Source organism: Pogona vitticeps, chromosome 2, assembly GCF_051106095.1.
Source record: "Pogona vitticeps strain Pit_001003342236 chromosome 2, PviZW2.1, whole genome shotgun sequence".
Lineage (NCBI taxonomy): Eukaryota > Metazoa > Chordata > Lepidosauria > Squamata > Agamidae > Pogona > Pogona vitticeps.
In genome coordinates, this window is record NC_135784.1 from 159,263,131 (window position 1) to 159,281,660 (window position 18,530).

Consider the following 18,530-nt stretch of genomic DNA (forward strand, 5'->3'; position numbering starts at 1 on the left):
TTGTCACTAGAGAAACTGCGAAGACACTGGCACATTGCCAGGAGAGCAAGTGTAATGATTAGGGACATGTCTCTTCAGATGGCAGTTAACTAGATCTAGAGATGATCAATACCGCACTATGAAGCGCCTCCGCTAAAATTTTGGTTCCCTTTGGAAGTTAAATCAATAGCTAAAATTAATCCTCTTCTTTACATTTGGGGAAAAGAGGCAAGAAATTGCTATCATGTGCAGTTGTGCTACACATGAAACAAGTAAGAGTGAAAACATAAGCCAGACTCTCCAAGGCATTTAATACATATTTATAGAAAGAAGAATACACATGGTATTAAATATACGTATGCACCTACAAATATGAACTTTTAAAAAAGTAACCTTCAATAAAACAGGTTGGACAGTTACAGAATTCAACCATCCATGACAAATCTTGGGATCTTAGTTCACCAGTTTTTTAACTGATCCGATTGCGGTCCTGGGACAGCACAGACAAAGAAGATGTGCTCTTTGCCAGGGTCAGAGACGAACAAACCAAGCACCCTAGAGACAGGAGCTTGGATTTCTCAGTCATTTTGCATTCAGAGACAGGAACAGCTAGTTGTCTTTCATTTTCGAACACTGCATCTCAGTAGTCTTGCAAAAGAACTAGGGAGCCTTTGGGTCCCAAGTAGAAGTGAAAAATCTGTGTTAAATAATCCTGAGTATCTTTGCAGCCCCTGTAATATATTCTTCTAAAATTACTATGTCTGAAGTCTAGATGGGTTCCTTTCCATTACAGGAAATTAACTGATTTTTTTTTTCTAGCAAGGAGGTTGCTGTTGGGGCGAAGGATCTCCTCTCCTTTGCTTGTAAAATTGTGTGAAACACCCAAATAAGAGGCAAGAAGACTGTTGGTCAACTTGCACAACACTGAGGCAGGACGTCCTTCCCTGCAAGTTTTCAACAAGCATAGCTTTTTCTCTGTGTGAGCCTTAAAGGCCTTTGGACAAAAGGCCAAATGGAGCAAAACAGAAATGTTTCCAGTCTAAGCATTCTTATGGAAGAAATTAGCAAAGACAGTTGGTGCTAGCCATACTCCTATGGAAGTGGAAATGCAGGCCATAGTAGGCCCATCTGATGGATAAAGGAGATGCCATGGCTCAATACAGCCTCCAAAACTGCCCCGTCACACCTAGAAGTCCCCATCTTCATTACAATTCTTCCAGGAAGCCACCTACTATAGTTCTTTGGTATCACAGGATCCATGATAAGAGTTACAATGTAGAAGAGTGTGTCATTTTCCAGCCCGTAGTTACTGGATTATGGATTAGTCCAGAGGAGCCTGAATCATCTGGGTTTCTGACACTCACAAGAATACTTTTTTTTCCCTTTTGAAGAAGCCCTTTTACTACCTGATGAAAAGCCTGGCATCCAGGCTGGCCTGGAAGATTTCAGTCCCACTCCATCTTGATCTCAGCGCTGAAAGGGACGGCGTACCTTCTTGCGCCGTTTCTGCTTGGAGTCTCCCTTCTGGGTGGTACTGTCCACCTTTGATGATGGAGGGGCAAAAGAAGATGGCGCACTCCCTGGGGTTGGTGCCTGAGGCGTGCTGAAGAAGTTCCCGTTGGGCATCTGTCCATTGTTCCCTTGGAAGAGGCGGTTGAAGAAGTCCTGTAGTTCTGCTGCAGATGCAGGGCTGCCATCGGAAGCAGCTCTTTTTGTGTTGAAGAAGGAGACAAAAGGGGAAATAAATGAAATCATCAGATGGACCAACTGAAGCCAACAGATGGCTTGGTTTAGCTTTAAGGTAGAATGGTAGCCTTTGGAACTTTCAACTGAAGTAGAACACTGCTCACTAGGGAACAGGGCTAAGTTTCACATGGGCTACCAGACCTTTAGGGTCATAAATCCAGCCTCTAGACACAAATCCATAGAAGTTACGGCCCTTTTGATTCCACCAGATACAGGATTGTCCTGCAATCTGATTACTGTACCACCATAAAAGTACCAATCAGTCAACATAAGGGGAATATACTCAAAAGGGAAGTAAAATCAGTACCAGCAATCCTTATATGTAAGAATCAGAGGCAAATTATTTGGAATCCTTTATGACTATAACTGACCAATATAATACAGTTTCAATGAATCCTTCCTATTCTGAATTTGTCATAAAAGAAAAGGAGTACTAATCTTACAGCTTCAAAAATAAAGGAAACTGAACACACGTGGTCTGCTAAATACTTAGAACAGGGAGTTGTCTACTCACTGTGTGAATGCAGGTATACACAGACTATTTTAGCATAAATGCTATTTATTTAACTTATATATCACCCAGTTAGTGAATTCACACTACCCTGGGTGGTGTACAAACAAGCACAACCCCACAACCCTCACCCACTTTATTCCTATAAAAACATAATAACATAAAGAAAATGGCACTATAACTGACTCGAATGTGGCAATCTAAAGGCTGCCTTGTCTTGAATATTAGGAGGACCAGAACCTAGCACATCTCAACTGGTAATTTACTCCACAAAGTTGGGGCTGTTACTGAGAAAGCCTGACTCCTCGTCATTGTTCCCTCTAATTTTCCATCAGTGCTGGATGGGGCCCCTCCCCCACACATGTGGGGTTCCAGCCGCGACGAGAACCAAATGGGTGGCAACACTGGTTGTTGGTGTGAGGTACAGATGTTGAGTGTTAGGGTTGCTGATTCTCTGTCACAAATGTACAGCAAAGGACAACCTGGATCCTCAGTACCTGCCAAAGTACTCTCTAATTTTCAGCCCTGCTAGGCAGGGCTCCGCCACGCTCTCTTCTGATTTCGCACTTGTATGTGTGACTCCCCCACACCCACACCCACGGGGGTCCATCGCAACCAGAACCAAAGAGGCTGAAAACGATCACTGCATGGAGGAGGAGGAGGAAAGCTGCCTGGAGGTAGGTGGAGTCCTGCAGGTGTGTGCCTTAGAAGGAACCTCAGTACCTGACATGCCTAGTACTCCCCCTCAATGGAAGCAGAAGATTTGTGGGAACATATCACAGCCCTCTGTGAAACTGATTAATAATCTCATTAGATGATGGGCATCTGAATTTGAGTAAACAGAGCCCTTAAACACTTCTAGTCTTTGACAGAGCCCATCACTGTTGACACATTGGGACCAAACATTTTCCAAGGAGAACTAAGAACGTCACCTAGCACTGACCTTTGGCGCCCGCCAGAGCCTCTTGATCCAAAAGATATGTGATATGGAACACGATGTGTGTCAGGGGAGATCCCCACTCGCTGGCAGCCAGCCCATTCTGCAGGTTACAAAAAGAACAGAAAGAAGAATTTCGCTCTTGTCATGAGGTGGCCAAGTACCTCGCAAGAAAGACAGATATGACCTTAGAATCAGCAACTGTGACTTCTACAATAGAATGTATGATTCACACAGCCAAATTGCTGCTCACTCCTAAGTCACCATTATTTATTGATTAGTCAAGAAGCAATGGTCCAAGAGAACAACTCACCTTGTCATATAACTACTAGGCCTGGAATCTTTGTTGAAGGATATGGTCAGTTACCTTCTGAAATTCACATAAAGAGTGCCTTCTAGATCACCCTATTCACGTTCTTATTGACATTCTTGAAACAGAAAAACATTGATGCTACAAAACTTACCATTTGTAGAGGACATGGGGGCATGGCTTCAGCAAAAGTTTCCTTCTATGGGCTTAAATCTTGTTGTACAGCTGCATGCACATAAATGCCAATGATGTCATCAACTATGGACCTTAATGTTTATTTTAAGGTTTCTTAACCTCTCCTCAGGTTCTGGAGCTTTCTAGGGATCGCTTTTCACCTAGGGAAACCTTTCATGCCCAAGAATCAACATCACCAATCCCACCTCTAGGATCAGGAGTGGCAGCAGTGATTTTCAGTCATTAAAAGCTCCCACACATCCTGAGGTGCTCACAGGCTCCTCCAGGTCAAAAGGGATCCTGAGGGAGCTTTGGACTCTGATGGTGGAGGAGACAGGGAACTTTAAAATAAAGATTAATACAGTATCTGCAGTTGATTATGTCATTAGGATTTACCTGTGTGCAGTTGTGTAACAACATTTCAGCCGATGTGTTTAATAATTCCTCTTTAACATCTCTTGGGTCATGCTTTTTATTAATTTAGTTATCAGCCAATGATTTCCAGGTTTCCCTACATAACTCTCTAAAGGAAATCTTCAAATAAATTGGTGATACACCTTCCAGCACCTCAATACAGAAACAGATTTATTGTATATTTTTGTTAGAAGTTTGTCAATTTCACATGCAGGTTCTTAAGAACTCTCGGAGAGATGTCCTCCAGATCCAGATGAATATCTTTAAAATCCAGAATTGCTGTTGTTTTTAAATTTTAAACTTGTAAAGCCCCATCTCATGTTTGTCCTATTTCTTCCAGCAGTGCCTAGCTTCCCTCAGCAACTATTCCAGCCCATTAAATTGGCATTATTTTATTTAGAAAACAAGCAAACAACATCTTGGTAGCTCAGTTTCTAAGCTCCAGCAAAATAAATGTGGAATGGGGACAAGGCAATGTGGACAAGAGAGGAAAATTAGAGCCCCCTGAGAATGCAAGCCTCTGACTAGCTATGAACTTGGTTCAAAATGAAGTTTCCAGACTTATGCTCTGACTTTTAAAAACTGAACTAACAACTAAATTGCTCTGATGACTAGACCTAAACTTTAAGCCATCCCTGAAGATTTCAAACAGAGCCTACCCTAAGTTTGAACTAAAAGCTAAAGCTACAAATTTTGTTCCAAAAGCAGAAGTTCACTAGTTCGATTTCTGTAACTTACCACTGTGAACCTCTTACTGGGTGGGAATTTCCTGATTCATGTACAGGCTTGTTAGAAAGCAGTGACATATCTATACATACTGCCCAGAATTCTCGTGCTTAGTGTAACTCATCATGGGCAAAATGTGAGGGCCCAAATCTGCCCTAAAGTCTAAAAATCTATACAGCAGACCACCCAAACTAAAGTTAACAGGAGATACCTATTAAGACATTAGCAGCAACTTCCTAAATCATGAGAAACCAGATTTATTAGAAAAAAAAGAAGTCTAAAATGCCAGTTAATACTTGACTTGCTGCTTCCATTTCTAGCAGTGCTGTGTCATTACCTGTGATGTCATAAACCTTTCCATCCATCAAGGCAAAGTATGTGATCTTCAGTCCTAGCATACTGGATTCAGCCCAGAAGTCACCTTCCTCAGCTGCATGAAGCTTGCTACATTCTGCACAGTAGCGAGCATTCAGTGGATCACGATCCATCTCAAACCTCCTGCAGTAAAGAACTTATCAAGGACTAGAAAGCATGGCAGCGTACATCCTGTCTTCTAAAATCTGGAACCCCCTACTCACTATGTACACTTCTTTGATTTCAAAAGGTAAATTCTGCACCCTCAAAAATGGATTGTATATTTTTTTAAAAAACTCATATGCAACGTTCAATCAACTCAGTCTTTGATAAATTTGTAGTAATTTTGGCTTAAGTCCAAATAATTTAATGTTTTGGCAGGTAATCCAGCACCCAGGCTTGCAAACTTTTCTATGGATGTTTAGAAACATCTTTCTAAATAAAGAGGGATGCCATAATTTTCAGGTTGCTAACTCTGAATCATAACTAGGTTTTTTTCTTGTGTGACACAGCTACAACTACATGGCATACCCAATACCCAGCTAGGAGATGTATAAACAGTCCCAGCTATTTTGCAACCCCATACATACAGTTTTTGTGTCTTTTTGCAAAATAAATTGGAGATTTCTGGGGATGTAGCTCACCTCTAACATAAGGTCCCTGACCAGCATCTTTTAGCCCCCAAGCCATTTATTTTTGCAGCCTGATTTCCGGTTTTGTCAGCAGAGGGTCCGGAGGTGGTGAGAAATGGCCACGAGACTCTTTAGGGTTGACCATCCCAGCTTAAAGGCCAGACTTCAATCAATCAGTTTAGCCTTACCCAGAAACAAATATCTCACCCACCAATTTCCAAGACACCTCATGAGGAACAGTGGCTCTGAAATTATCCTTACGAGATCACGCTGGTGTGTAGCCTCTCTGCTGCACAGTTTTATTGAAACAAAGTCCAACAAATACTGGGATTCTGTAGTTCCTGGACATCAGGCATGGCCACACTATTAGCTCCCCTAGTGCCCCATACCATGGGGCCAGGGAAGAGAGAATGACAACTGCCGACTTACTTGTGCTTTCCCTGGCATTTGTTACACATCATTGTGTTCATGGCTTCTTTCAGGTCATCCTGAAGTTTGGAAAGGAATTCATTCATTGATTTGGTTAATTCAGTTTCCGCCATGCGCTTTCTGAAACAGAAATAAGGGAAGCCATAAGCCAGTGGCAATAGAAGAATACCTCGTCAATGCCAGACTGAAATTGCTGTAATATGCAAACATGTTTTCAGGTTATAAATGTCTTAACCAAATAATCTCACTGACTGGTCAACCAAATCTTGCAATCCTAAATCTTAAGCCCACTCATTCCTCAAAATTTCAATGGATCTCCCTAAAGACAAGTTTTAAGGTATGGTTGTTAATTTTCAAAACTCATTTGTAACAGCTGAGAATCACAATTAAAAAAAAGTGTTGTGGCACCTTTAAGACTGCAAAATATAATTTCTCCATCAGCTTTTATTAATTACAATCTACACTCTAAAATATACCATTTCTGAGGAACACATAGTGTGTCTGAAAAAGTGGCCCATAAGCCACAAAAGCTCACACTAAAGTTAATGTTAAAAGTGCCATAATTCTTTGTTTTTATTTTTGTTGTTGCTAAAACCATCTAACACTGTTACCTCTCTGAAAATTAATATGCAGTCTCACTCTGTAAGCCTCAGTTACGTATAACTTCTGGAGCTCTCTCTGCATAAGGCCTTCCGACTAGCAACAGTTATCTCTCCATTATAACTTCCATAATATTCTTCTCAAACTACTAAGTAGGGAAGTATCTGAATTTCTCTACTCTTTGCTCCAAGTCTGGAAATATTTCTGATTAACTTTCAGGAAGGGGCATAATTATGATTCTTTAAAGAAGAAAAACAGTTAAAATGGCCCTTTCACTCCAGTTGCCATGCAAACAGAAGGAAAGGTGAAACAAAGGACAATTAAACCAAGGATGGGGAACACGTGGCCCCCAAAGATGTGGCCCTATCATTCCACATCACTGCTTATACAGTACTTGCTAGAGGCAAAGGGAGCTACAGTCTGAGTAACAAAGTTACTGCTAGATTACAGTCACAGTTAAGCTGTACAAGCTCATTTTAAACAAACATTTTGGAGACCTTAATCATCTGTGTCTACCTGCAACTGCATATAATCCCGTACAATGCAACCAAACTGAACTAAAGCATTTATACCTGATCAGTCCCACAGTGGCACTAAATAGGATGTTGTTGGATGTTGAGAAACCTACCTTTTTGTAGGAGATTTATATACAGTATTTAAAAAGGCTATATCTACCCTGGCCTTCCAATGTACTGTATATGGAATAATGACTAAGTTCTGCCACAAGAGGAAACCAATGTTCATGGTCTCCCTTGCCAGGTACCCCCCCCTTCCCTTCTATCAAGAGAGAGGGCCCACTATGACAACTGGCTTCTACAGAGCCTCCCAGTCTGCATAAAACTCACTCAGAAATGCCAGCTGACCAAAGAGATTTTAAATCACTCACATTTCATATTCCTTCCTCCTCTCCGGATTGCTGACAATATCCCAGGCTGCCCGCAGCACCTTGAAAGCCTCCTCCGCCCGTGGGTGCTTATTCTTGTCTGGATGAACCTGTGCAACATCCCACCCAATTCCCCAAACCAACAAGAAGTCAGAAATGCCCGGCTGATCATGTTAGTAACATTTAGCATTCTGGGTATTTAGGAAAAGCACATCACATACATTATCTCAGTAATCCCAACAGCTACCTTGCAATGCTGTGTACAGATCAGATACAGATCATAGGGCTCAAGTACAGCAGAAGCATCTAGAGCTTGGCAAATTACTTTTAAGGAAGTAATTAATTTCCATTATTTATAAGTGTTTAAAAAGTGATTGCGCATTAGAGTCCTGAAAACGTGGTATATTGCATTACTTGCTGTGCTATTCATCACTTCTTCATTTTCAGTTACTTGATATAGGAGGGAAAGTAAGCTGGATAAGAGAATGACAAAGCCTGAAAAAAGTTCTGTCAAAATGCCTCTAAAAATATTTTAAAATGTCCTTTAAAGAAACTGTGGAAAGTAACCAGAAAACTTTTTTTCATTGCACAAAGTAACTTTATTCCTGCTCCTTACATTCCTTCTAAACTGCAATGCCATTGGACCTTCTTTTAAAAGTAGATAGTCAACTCTAATGATAATACTTGTAACTCACTACTTCCAAGCTCCGTGAGTGGGTTGCCTACAACAATACAGCAGATCCCTTGAATAGCTGTGATCTGAACCAGGCCTTCCGGCTCATATGTATACACAGGAAGAATACATTTCTCCCAAATGGTTTCTCCTAGGGAAGCCACAAGATATGACTGCCTTCTCTCACAAGCAACTGAAGACACAAAGCACTCAGGGCTGTTCCAACCAGAGAGATAGGTTAATGCCTCCTACTCCAGGCAGGATCTGAATAAACAGACCAGGGTGGGCCCAAAGTGCAGAGTCCAATTCCCAACCTTCTTCACCAATTGCTACGCTAGTTAAAGCTGATCCAGTCTAACAGCATCTAGAAGCCCTTCACATTAATATCGTGTTATAGTGATACGTTTGCTTTTCTTTTTCCTTTCTACTGGATGGGTGGATGACAGCAAAAAGTGTGGTCATATAGTATGTCTTGAAGGCTGAGACCAGAATTTTGCAGCTTTGGAAATTAACTGGGGATCTTAGTACCTTAAGGCACTAAGATAAAGCAGGTTCAATCTGGCTCCCCAGCAAGCTGCTCCTTAACCCTGCAAGAAGAAAAACTAGCACAGCAAGCACCTGTCACAGTGACCTGAACAATCCAACCACATGTCAGTAACACTGCTAGCTAGCAAAGTGCCCTAATAAAACTACCTATAGAAAGGTATACTCCCTGTAACATTCATAATTGCTGTTTCACTAGGTCGAATGGCAGTGCATGAAAGCTGGAAGAGGCATCAAGGGGATCGCCAAGTCTACAAATTAAGCAGCACTTAAGCAACTGACTGGACAATGTAATCCAGACTCCTCCCTTCATGCAAACCATATTAAACTGTTAATAGATACAGAGGACAGGAGAGCAACCTGCTCTTCCGGATCAGGAGCAATAACACAAAGCTACATAGGGAGTTCATTTCAAATGTGAAGGCACTTCTCTCAAATACAGGCTCTCCCCACCATGACACCCATCAGCCACCCCCAGTTCAAACGGCGTGCTCACCAATACTGCCAAGTGCCGATAGGCTCTCTTCAACTCGGCATCTGATGCTGTTGCCTCTAAGCCCAACACCTGGAAAGGATTGAGTGCTTCCTCCGGTGTATCTGCCATAGCCAGCAAGCGTGCCACCTCTTCATCAGGTTGGTATGGCCCAGATCCACCAGAAGATCCAGTGTAAGCAGTGTCCCCTGCTTGGTTGGTCCTTAATCCTTTAGGTGTCCAAAGGAGGGCATGCCACTTAAACAGGAGGCCCGCCACCCACTTGCAAGTCCTACTTTCTTTGAAGAAGGCCCAAATTTGGGGCAGGTCAATGGCTGAGAGAAGCCAGGCTCCGTAGCTTGTTTGGGCCAATCTGCCTAGGGCAGAGAGAGCAGCCAACTTGCACACCCGCCAACAGAGTCTCAGGCTACCCAAGAGAAGCATCAGCACGAGGAAGAGTACAACACATAACATCTTAACCAGGCGGTAACTCAGGGTCACCCACAAGCCTAGCTGTCGTATCAGTTTCTTGCAGCTCATCCTCGCATGCTGGATCCAAGCCTGCACACTGGTTCGAACGGAGTCCAGGTCACGTGGGCTGAACGAACAGCAAGAGTACAGTAACTTCCCACCAGCTTCCACACCCTCACCGCACCTGTGAGTGACCTGTACAATTAGGCTGATAAAAAGTTTGAAGCAGGAGAAGCAGAACGAGGCAAATCCTTCCAGGTGTCTTAACAGTTCAGTCTGGACATGGTGACGTCCACCATCGCTCCTTTTCCTGGACTGCCTGTGCTTCCCCCCTGAGAGTGCAAAACGCCCTTCCCCCTTGTCTTTGGCAGCAGAGCGGTGTCTCTGCTGCCGGGCAACCTTCCTTCCACCAGAAGGTCGAGTGCAATCAGGAAGCTCCTCCTTGGACTTTGACACCGTGTCATCTTCAACATCATCTTCCTGACTTCGCAGTTGCTTCGAGGCGTCCCTTTCCTTGGAGCCTGAAGGCCAGTGCTGGCAAGCGAAGCCACACAAGCCAGTCCCCTGCTCTGAATAAGTTGCAGAAAGGTCACAGAGGTCTCCGTCACAATGACAAGACCCGGCTTCAGGGCCAGGAGCGCTGTCGCCAGTAAAGTGCAGGCTGTCGTTATCTTCTCCACACCTCCCATTCCAAACAATGTCGCTCTCCCTTGTGCTTTCTCCGCCGCCTTTAACGGTAGCCTTTTGAGGAGCTGGCCCACAAACTTCTGTTGCTTCCAAATCAAGCTCCTCTGGGCCAGGGGAAGATTCGCGACCCCAAGGCTCTGAGGAGAAGTGGCCATCGGGGAAGGTATGGCTCCCGACCTCCCCACCACCTAAGATGGTGTGTTCCTCCACCTTATACGGGCTGCCAACGCCCACAACAGTCCCGCCGCCTAAGTCTGGGTGGGGTGGCTTGGGGTCGCACCCCCCTCCTGCCCCAGACCTGAGGTCCTCCATGGCACCTGGGCCCCAGGATGGCTCAGCTCTTCGGGATGATTAAGTTACAGCCATGGCCAGCCCCTCTTCCTGGAAAAAATAAAATAAAAATAAAACAGGAACGGAAAACCGGGTTAGACCTTCCAAACCGCCACACGAGCTCCCACATGCTCTTGGCTGGCCGGCAGCCCGTCGCCCCTACGGCCAGCCTTTCGGCTCTTCGGCGGGCTGAGAGGGAGACAGAGCCCGGCAGTCCCCTCTCTCAGAGCTGGGGAGCGGAAGGGGGGGAAGCGCTCCATGCCTGGCGAGAGGGGGGGGCGAGAGGGGGTTTGCGGAGTGGGGGGGGGAGAGAAGGAGAAGGAGAGAGAGAAGCGGTCCTCCAAGCCAAGGGAGGAAGGAGACGGAAAGGAAGGCGAGAGGGGGGAACTCACCTGGTGCTGTTGCCCTGGCAACGAGAGGGGGCGCTGCTGCTGCTCCTGCCGCCGCTCCTCCCTCCCGCTGCCCCTCACTCTCTCTCTCTCTCTCTCTCTCTCTCCGTGAGTCTCCACTTCCGCCTTCCTCCCGCCTCTCTGGGTAACGCCTCTCTCTCTCTCTTTCTGTCTCGCTCTCTCTCGCCCGTCTTCCGTGTCCGGGTCAAGAGGAAGGGAGGGGGAGGGAGGTGTTGCGGGAACGTCGTTGCTCCTCCGTCTCCCTGTTCCTGTTCTTTCCTCTCCCATCTCCTATAATATCTTTTAAGGTCGATCAGTATTCTTGCGCTCCCGGGCTTTTCCCGTCTGCGCCCGAATTTGAGCGGGTGTTTCGGGAACGGCGGACGCATTTTTTAGTATCACCTGGCAGGACAAAGTTACTAATAAGAGTAGTCCTGGAACGAGCTGGAATTTTTAGCATTACTAAAACAGTGACGTCTGCGTTGGCTTGGGCACGTCGTGTGAATGGCTGACGGTTGGATTCAGAAAGATCTGCTGTATGGAGAATTAGTGCAGGGAAATCGCCCCAGTGAGAGACCACAACTGCAATACAAAGACATCTGCAAGCGGGATCCGAAGGCCTTAGGAATGGACCTCAACAGATTGGAAACCTTGACATCTTAAGTGTTCAGCCTGGAGGCAGGTGTTGCATCACGGCCTCTCCCAATTTGAAGAGACCCTTGTCCAGCAGGCCGAGGAAAAGAGGCAGTCCCGAAAGCAGCAAAATCAGGGAGCTGGACAGGGGACAGATTGTATTTGTCTTCAGTGAGGAAGGGATTGTCACTCTCAAATTGGCCTTCTCAGCCACACTAGATGCTGTTTGAAGACCCCTTTTCAGAGCACGTTACCATAGTCTCTCGATACCAAAGGATGCCTACATATTGGAACCGACGAGGGAGCCACCCAGGCTTCTCTGGAATGGGCTCTTTTTTGGAGGGGGGGGAGTGATGTAGAGGCAAAACTGATTGATCCACCTTGCTGATATTAGTCAGTCTTGTTTAGCCCTGCGAATGCTGTAGCCTGATGCTTACCCATGAACTCAATCTCTTTTTATCTCCAAATGAATAGATCCCCGTGCTCCATCTACGAGGCAGCATCTGTGCCATGACAAGTGTCTGAGGTTCAACTCTTTCAGAGTCATGTCCTTTAATCCTAGATTATTGATTGATTGATTGATTGATTGATTTGATTTGATTTGATTTATATCCTGCTCATCTGGTATATTCTACCACTCTAGTCAAGGAAAGGGTTGTGCTTGTACTGTGGTGAGGAGAGTATACTCTGCAGATGGTCAGAGGCACTTTAGAACTCAGGAAAACCTCCAGGTAATAAGGTAGACATGAATTTTGACCTTGGAGATTATTTGGTCGTTTTGGGGTTGGGGTTTAAAGCTGCTCCAACTGATAGAGCTTTCTAGAAATGCATTTTTGGTGAGAAGTGAATCCCTGTGGAAAAGATTCCCTGAAGATAAGTTTGCATTCTGTTCTGAATCAAGGGGAAGCATTTCAAAATTAAAAGTTACAACACCTAGATGCTGGATCAAATGATTAATTCAGAGGTTTCAGCAATATTATAGCGCTGTTAAAAAGGTATTGTGCATCCACTTCAGTGAGCTTTAATTCACAAAAGCTTAGAACAGTAATTTCAAAAGCCACAATCAATCACCTTGTGTCCAGGATACCACAAGATTCCTACTACAGTTTCTAAACCAAGAGAGCCATTAACTGATCTTTAAAAGTGTGAAATAGCTAAATAAAGTCCCTACAACTAGGACTGCTACCTGAAACAAAGCAGCAAATTGTGCCCCCCCCCCCCCCGGTCAAAGTACATAGTATCCAAAGCCAGTCAAATAATTTTGGCACCAAGGTAGAAAATTCCACAAGTACTTGTCTTTTTTGCATTAAAAATACAGCAAAATAAAGAGACGCCACCCTGTCATCAAACAATTTCCTGCCTGAGTCAGCTGCTTCATTCTATTTTATTGTATGCTGTTTTTCCTTTCCCTCCTTTTCCTTTTCACAATTTGAAATATAATCTCAGTATAAACATCTATACCTGTCCCTGATTTACTGGCTCGGATTTTGCAATGGCTGGAGAAGTTGGACAACCAAGATTAAAGGGGAAAAAACAGGACAAACAATCATAGAATAATTGAGTTGGAAGGGACTCAAGTCCAACCCCTCTCAGTGCAGGAATCCAAGTCAAAACAGATCTAGCAGATGGTTGTCCAATTTTCTGTTTAATGCCTCCACTGTTGGAGCACTCGCCACCTCAAAAAGTATTTCATTCTATTGTCGTACTACTTAACAGTAGGAAATTTTTCCAGGCATTCAGCCTAAATCTGGCTTCCAGTAACTTGACCCCATCATTATACATTTTATATTCTTCCCCTCTTCTGTATGACTACTTTTCAAATATTTGAAAATACTTTTCAAATATTTGAAAAGCACTGTCATATATACTCTCAGTCTTCTTTTCTCAAGACTAAACATGCCCAGTTCTTTCAGTCTTTCCTCATAGGGCTTGGTTTCCAATCCCCTGATCATCCTTGTTGCCCTCCTCTGAACTTGCTCCATTTTTTGACATCCTTCTTAAAGTGCAGTGTCCAGAACTAGACACAGTACTGTAGATAAGGCCTGACCAGTAGTGAATAGAGGGCAACTAGTATCTCATGGGATTTGGAGACTATGCGGCTATTAATGCATCCTGAAATAGCATTGGCCTCTTTTGCAGCCACATCACACCACTGGCTCATATCCAGCTTTTTATCCCCCACAACTGCAAGATCTTTCTCACTTGTAGTATTACAGAGCAAGTATCCCTCATCTTGTAATTCTGCATTTGGTTTTCTCCCCAGATGTAGAACTTTGCACTTACCCCTGTTACATTTCATTCTGCTGTTTTCATCCCAGTGTTCAAGCCCATCAAGATCTTTTTAGATTTTGTTCCTGTCTTCCAAGATATTGGCTAACCCACCCAGTTCCGATAATATGCTGGAATGCTAATTACCCTGCCATACTGTCACTGGTGTTTCATTCTGCTCACCCATCATAAAAATTGGAGGAAGGGGACAGCACCACTACAAGAAAGCTCAGAACAGAGTACTGTATCAGTGACAGTGTTAGTAACCATTGTTCCATTCTGTGTGTTTCCAAACGGTGTGTTTCCCTCTCTTCAGAAATGGGTTAATATAAGATAAGGAGTAAATAAACAGATGTAGCAGTGTTATATGCAGTCTGTAAGTAAAGCAGGGATGTAGGATAGTTTGGTAAGACTAATATCAGTGTAGAAAGCACAATTTAATATGATTTATCTTAGGAGTAATTATGGCAGGAGGAAAAGAAGAAGACCAAATACAGTATGAGGTGGATTGACTCCCTGAAAGAACCCACAGGCTTGAATTTACAGGAGATGGAAAGGGCAGTTGAGGACAGGACATTTTGGACATTGCTCATTCATTGGGTAACCTTAAGTCAGAGGCAGCTTTACAGCATGTAACAACTACAGTACTGTATATGATTTATGTTACCCAGAATGGCTTTTTTCCCAATGCTGCAGATGCCCATAGAATTGCAACCCAGTTGCCATCTGTGTCCAAGTACTACATTTTTGTAATGGTCAACTAATCAGCTTTATGATATTCAAACTTCCAATGCAAAATCTAATCTCAGATCCTAAATTTCTAATTTCTAATTAATGTTTACACGTTATAAGGCAAATTATAATTGAAGAGTTTGTTTTTATGTTGGCTTGCCTCAAGCACTTTGCACTGCAGCTGATTTTTTTCCCCCTCAGAGTCATGTCTTTCATTATTCTAAAGCAACAGCATGCATGAATGGGATCACTCCAGAACAGGTTGGCTCACATCCAGGGAAAAAATTCAAGCTGGCATCTATCATATCTCGGGCACCACCTTCTGTTTCATGCCTCTTCATTTTCCATAGAAGCAGAAAGTATTCAGAGCAGCCGTGGCAAGTCAATTTGCTTTTTTAGTTCTGGAGATACGATAGCTATTCAAATACATGTATTTACAGGCCGATGGTGAACTACAAACAAATGGAAGTGTGGGGAAAAGTCAATACAAGCCAGGACTATGGTTCCTGAATCCAATAAATTCTGAATAGCCTCCTCTGTTTTACTCAAGGCTGCATATTCAGTTTCACATGTATGCAGAACCAAATGGATTTTGCTGAGCTTCTTCCTGTGCTCCTCAGTTTAACTTCCAGGAAGACTAGAGACAACAGGTTCTAAGGGATTTTGTTGCTGTTACACTATTGTAGTCACATTAATTTTAATTGTCCCAAATTTAGTGACCATTCCTTAATGGGAAAATATTTAAAGCTTGCAAAAGGAAGATAATGTAATCTAGACCCCTTTTAACATTCCAAACTCAGGCAGGATGATTGCATGATAAAAATTTCATCTGGAAGCAACCTGATTCCCAGAATTTACTGAAAGCATTAAGGACTTCTGTGTTTGCTAGTATCAGTAAATGTTAAGAATCTTTTCATTTGGGCTGTCTTTTATCATCACTCAAGTCTTCAAGAAAGAGAGAAATGGTTGCTTAGAAAAACATCTCATTTTGCAAAGATAAAAAAGCCTTTAGGCCATGTTCACCTATTCACTAGCAGAGACCATTTCCCCTTTAATGTTTAAAGTCCTCTAATTCAATCTCAGGAGAGCAGACAGCTGGTAATGGGGCATTGTTGCAAAGGAAATTCATGTGGGCATGTCCTGGCTGACATCATGACATCTGGGGAATGAAGTGGTCCTTCATAGCCAGTGGTATGTCCTGTAACTTGAGGAGGGACAAACTCACTCAGAATGCTGATCCAGAGAGCTGTAGAAGCAGCTTGGAATTTGGGCTGCCTCTTTGGATCAAGGAGCAATATTTCTGTTCTTTCAGAGACAACTCGTCCCTAATGCAATTCTGCCTGGATGTGAAGGAACTCCATTTGTTTCAGCCAGGTGTGTTTCTTGTTTGGTCAGTCCCCCAGGCAATCTGTCTCCTGCTGTGTGCTAAAGAGTTTTGCAACAGAACCTTGGACACAGCTGGATTAGTCATTAGGTGGAGTAAGGAATAAGGGGCTAACACTTCACTGCAAGGGCTGTATTTAAGAATACCTGGGTGATTTTAATGTTTCCAAGAGTCAAAAATCCCATAATTTTCCTGGTGGTCAGGGATCCTGAGGAAAGAAATAAGCCAGTTGCCCAAGAACTAAGAACCACCCTGGGCCATGAGACAGAATGTTTTTCTAATTAAATTCTTAACACATGATCAACCCCTGAGCTTTACTGGTACAATATTAGTGGGTTTTGTTGTTCTGATGTCTCTCGGACAAACTACACATAAAGAAAATATTCGCAAAGTTATTTGGGATTAGTTAGTTACACCCATGTCACATTTTGCTACGTTTCATTCACATAATAAAATTAAGTGATAAGATCTGAACACTATATTTGCCCATTCTACAAAATACTTGCAACAATGCAATCCTAAATACCTCTGTTTAGAAATAAATCCCAGGCAGTTCAATGGAGTTGACTCCCAGATATATAAGGCTGCAACCTAAGGTCCTGAGTGATCATGTCAACTTTCAGTGGAATCCTGAATGGGTTTCCTCAAAAATAAGTCCCTTCAGTGGCTTGTGTAAGCATATAATGGCCAGTCAGTCAGTCTCATAACTAACTAATCTTGAAACCAAAATATTTGAGGCTGAAAAAGTATGTCTACTGGCTGAGCTGGAAAGTTATTCAGAAGAAAAAAATACATTTAATCCAACCTTTCCACTGGATGCATTTCTGGCCGACTGTCCTGCTTTAGGTCCAGCAAACCCCATTTCCAAGCCCTTGATGGAGATGTTTGGCCTAAGGAGGTCCTTACTCTTGTTAAATACTCCATTGCAGACAGGCATTTTATCAGTGCCCTCCAGCCACCTCATACTCTCATCCTGTCCTGCTCTCTGTGGTTGGTAAGAGGCACTGCCTCCACCTCTGACTCAGGAACAGGACTTTCTACTTCTTCAAGAGACAATTCCATAATCCTTTCCTTCCAAAGATCTTCCAAGGCAATATATTCTAAAATAGATTGTACAGGGATGACGTAATGCATGTCATCCTCTAGCAAGGGCATGGCATGCATTAATTACAGTATTTGGAAATGGAAGTGAAATGTGGTTTGGAACATAGGGTATCACAGGGACATAGCTATGTAGTATTTATTTATTTATTTATTTATTTATTTATTTATTTATTTATTTATTTATTTATTTATTTATTTATTTAATTTATACCCCGCCTATCTGGCCCACCGGACCACTCTTACAAGCTAAATGTGTTGAATAGTTCTGCCTTAGGGACCAAAAAGATGAGATGGTGAAGATGTGGGATCCGACCTCCCCTTTCTTTACACATTTGAGAAAGGTGTCTACCTGCTTGGATTGGAACTAATTCTAAAGGAACAGGACGTTCAACAGTGCCCCTGCTGTTTTCATGCTGAAAATCTCTCATACACACTCTCTCACACACACACACATACACACACACAAACATGTTAATATATCTCCATTTCAGGAGCACCTAGAAATCCGTATACTGTACCGTTTTAACGGAAGTGGGAGAGAATTCACAAAGCCATAGCTACGGAGAAGCAAATTGCATGATCTACATTATGAGTCAGACTTGATTTTTAAATGAGCCATAGTTATCTATGTTTTCCCTTCATATGTCTTGGAGAATTTGCAAGGCCCCTTTAACATACAATTCCACAATATACTGTATTTTTTGCACCATAAGACTCACTTTTTTCCCACAAAACAGGGGGGTGGAAAGTCTGTGCATCTTATGGAGCGAAGAAAACAGATTATATTTTCCTGTTTTCTTCTCCTAAAAAATCGGTGCGTCTTATGGAAAGGTGCGTCTTATGGAGCGAAAAATACGGTAGATGGGCATGGTAAAATTGCAGGTGAAGCCTTTCTTCAAAATCTCCAAAAAAGATTTCTATAAGTATTTCTTTTGCCAGGTAACCTACAATTTCTAGCCAGAATCATGAGCAAGCCGCCCCAAGTGTTAGAATATACCAGATGGGCGGGATATAAATAAATAAATAAACAAATAAACAAATTAAATAAATAAATAAATAAATAATAAGTTTATTCTGCTGTATGTACAACAACAACCATAATAAAAACAAGACAAAAGTGTGGCACCTTGAAGACTAACTGCTATATTT

General features: G+C 42.9%; 1 protein-coding gene across 1 annotated transcript; it reads right to left on the bottom strand.

The window, feature by feature from the left end:
* Window positions 1-271: 271 nt before the first annotated feature.
* On the bottom strand, window positions 272-18,062 carry DNAJC14 (DnaJ heat shock protein family (Hsp40) member C14). Its single transcript, XM_020782974.3, has 7 exons — window positions 11,264-18,062; window positions 9,408-10,922; window positions 7,699-7,805; window positions 6,213-6,332; window positions 5,135-5,295; window positions 3,180-3,276; window positions 272-1,687 (listed from the first exon to the last, which is right to left on the bottom strand). Exons 2-7 carry the CDS (start codon window positions 10,851-10,853, stop codon window positions 1,447-1,449), a joined length of 2,172 nt encoding a protein of 723 aa, XP_020638633.3. The 5' UTR covers window positions 10,854-10,922; window positions 11,264-18,062; the 3' UTR covers window positions 272-1,446.
* Window positions 18,063-18,530: the final 468 nt, after the last annotated feature.

Excerpts from the sequence above, each read along its gene's own strand:
- DNAJC14 (XM_020782974.3), bottom strand. The coding sequence starts at position 10,853 with ATGGAGGACCTCAGGTCTGGGGCAGGAGGGGGGTGCGACCCCAAGCCA. Across the intron at positions 7,806-9,407 it reads ATCGGCACTTGGCAGTATTG|GTTCATCCAGACAAGAATAA; the intron begins GTGAGCACGCCG and ends GATGTTGCACAG. Across the intron at positions 6,333-7,698 it reads AGGAGGAAGGAATATGAAAT|AAAGCGCATGGCGGAAACTG; the intron begins GTGAGTGATTTA and ends TTTCTGTTTCAG.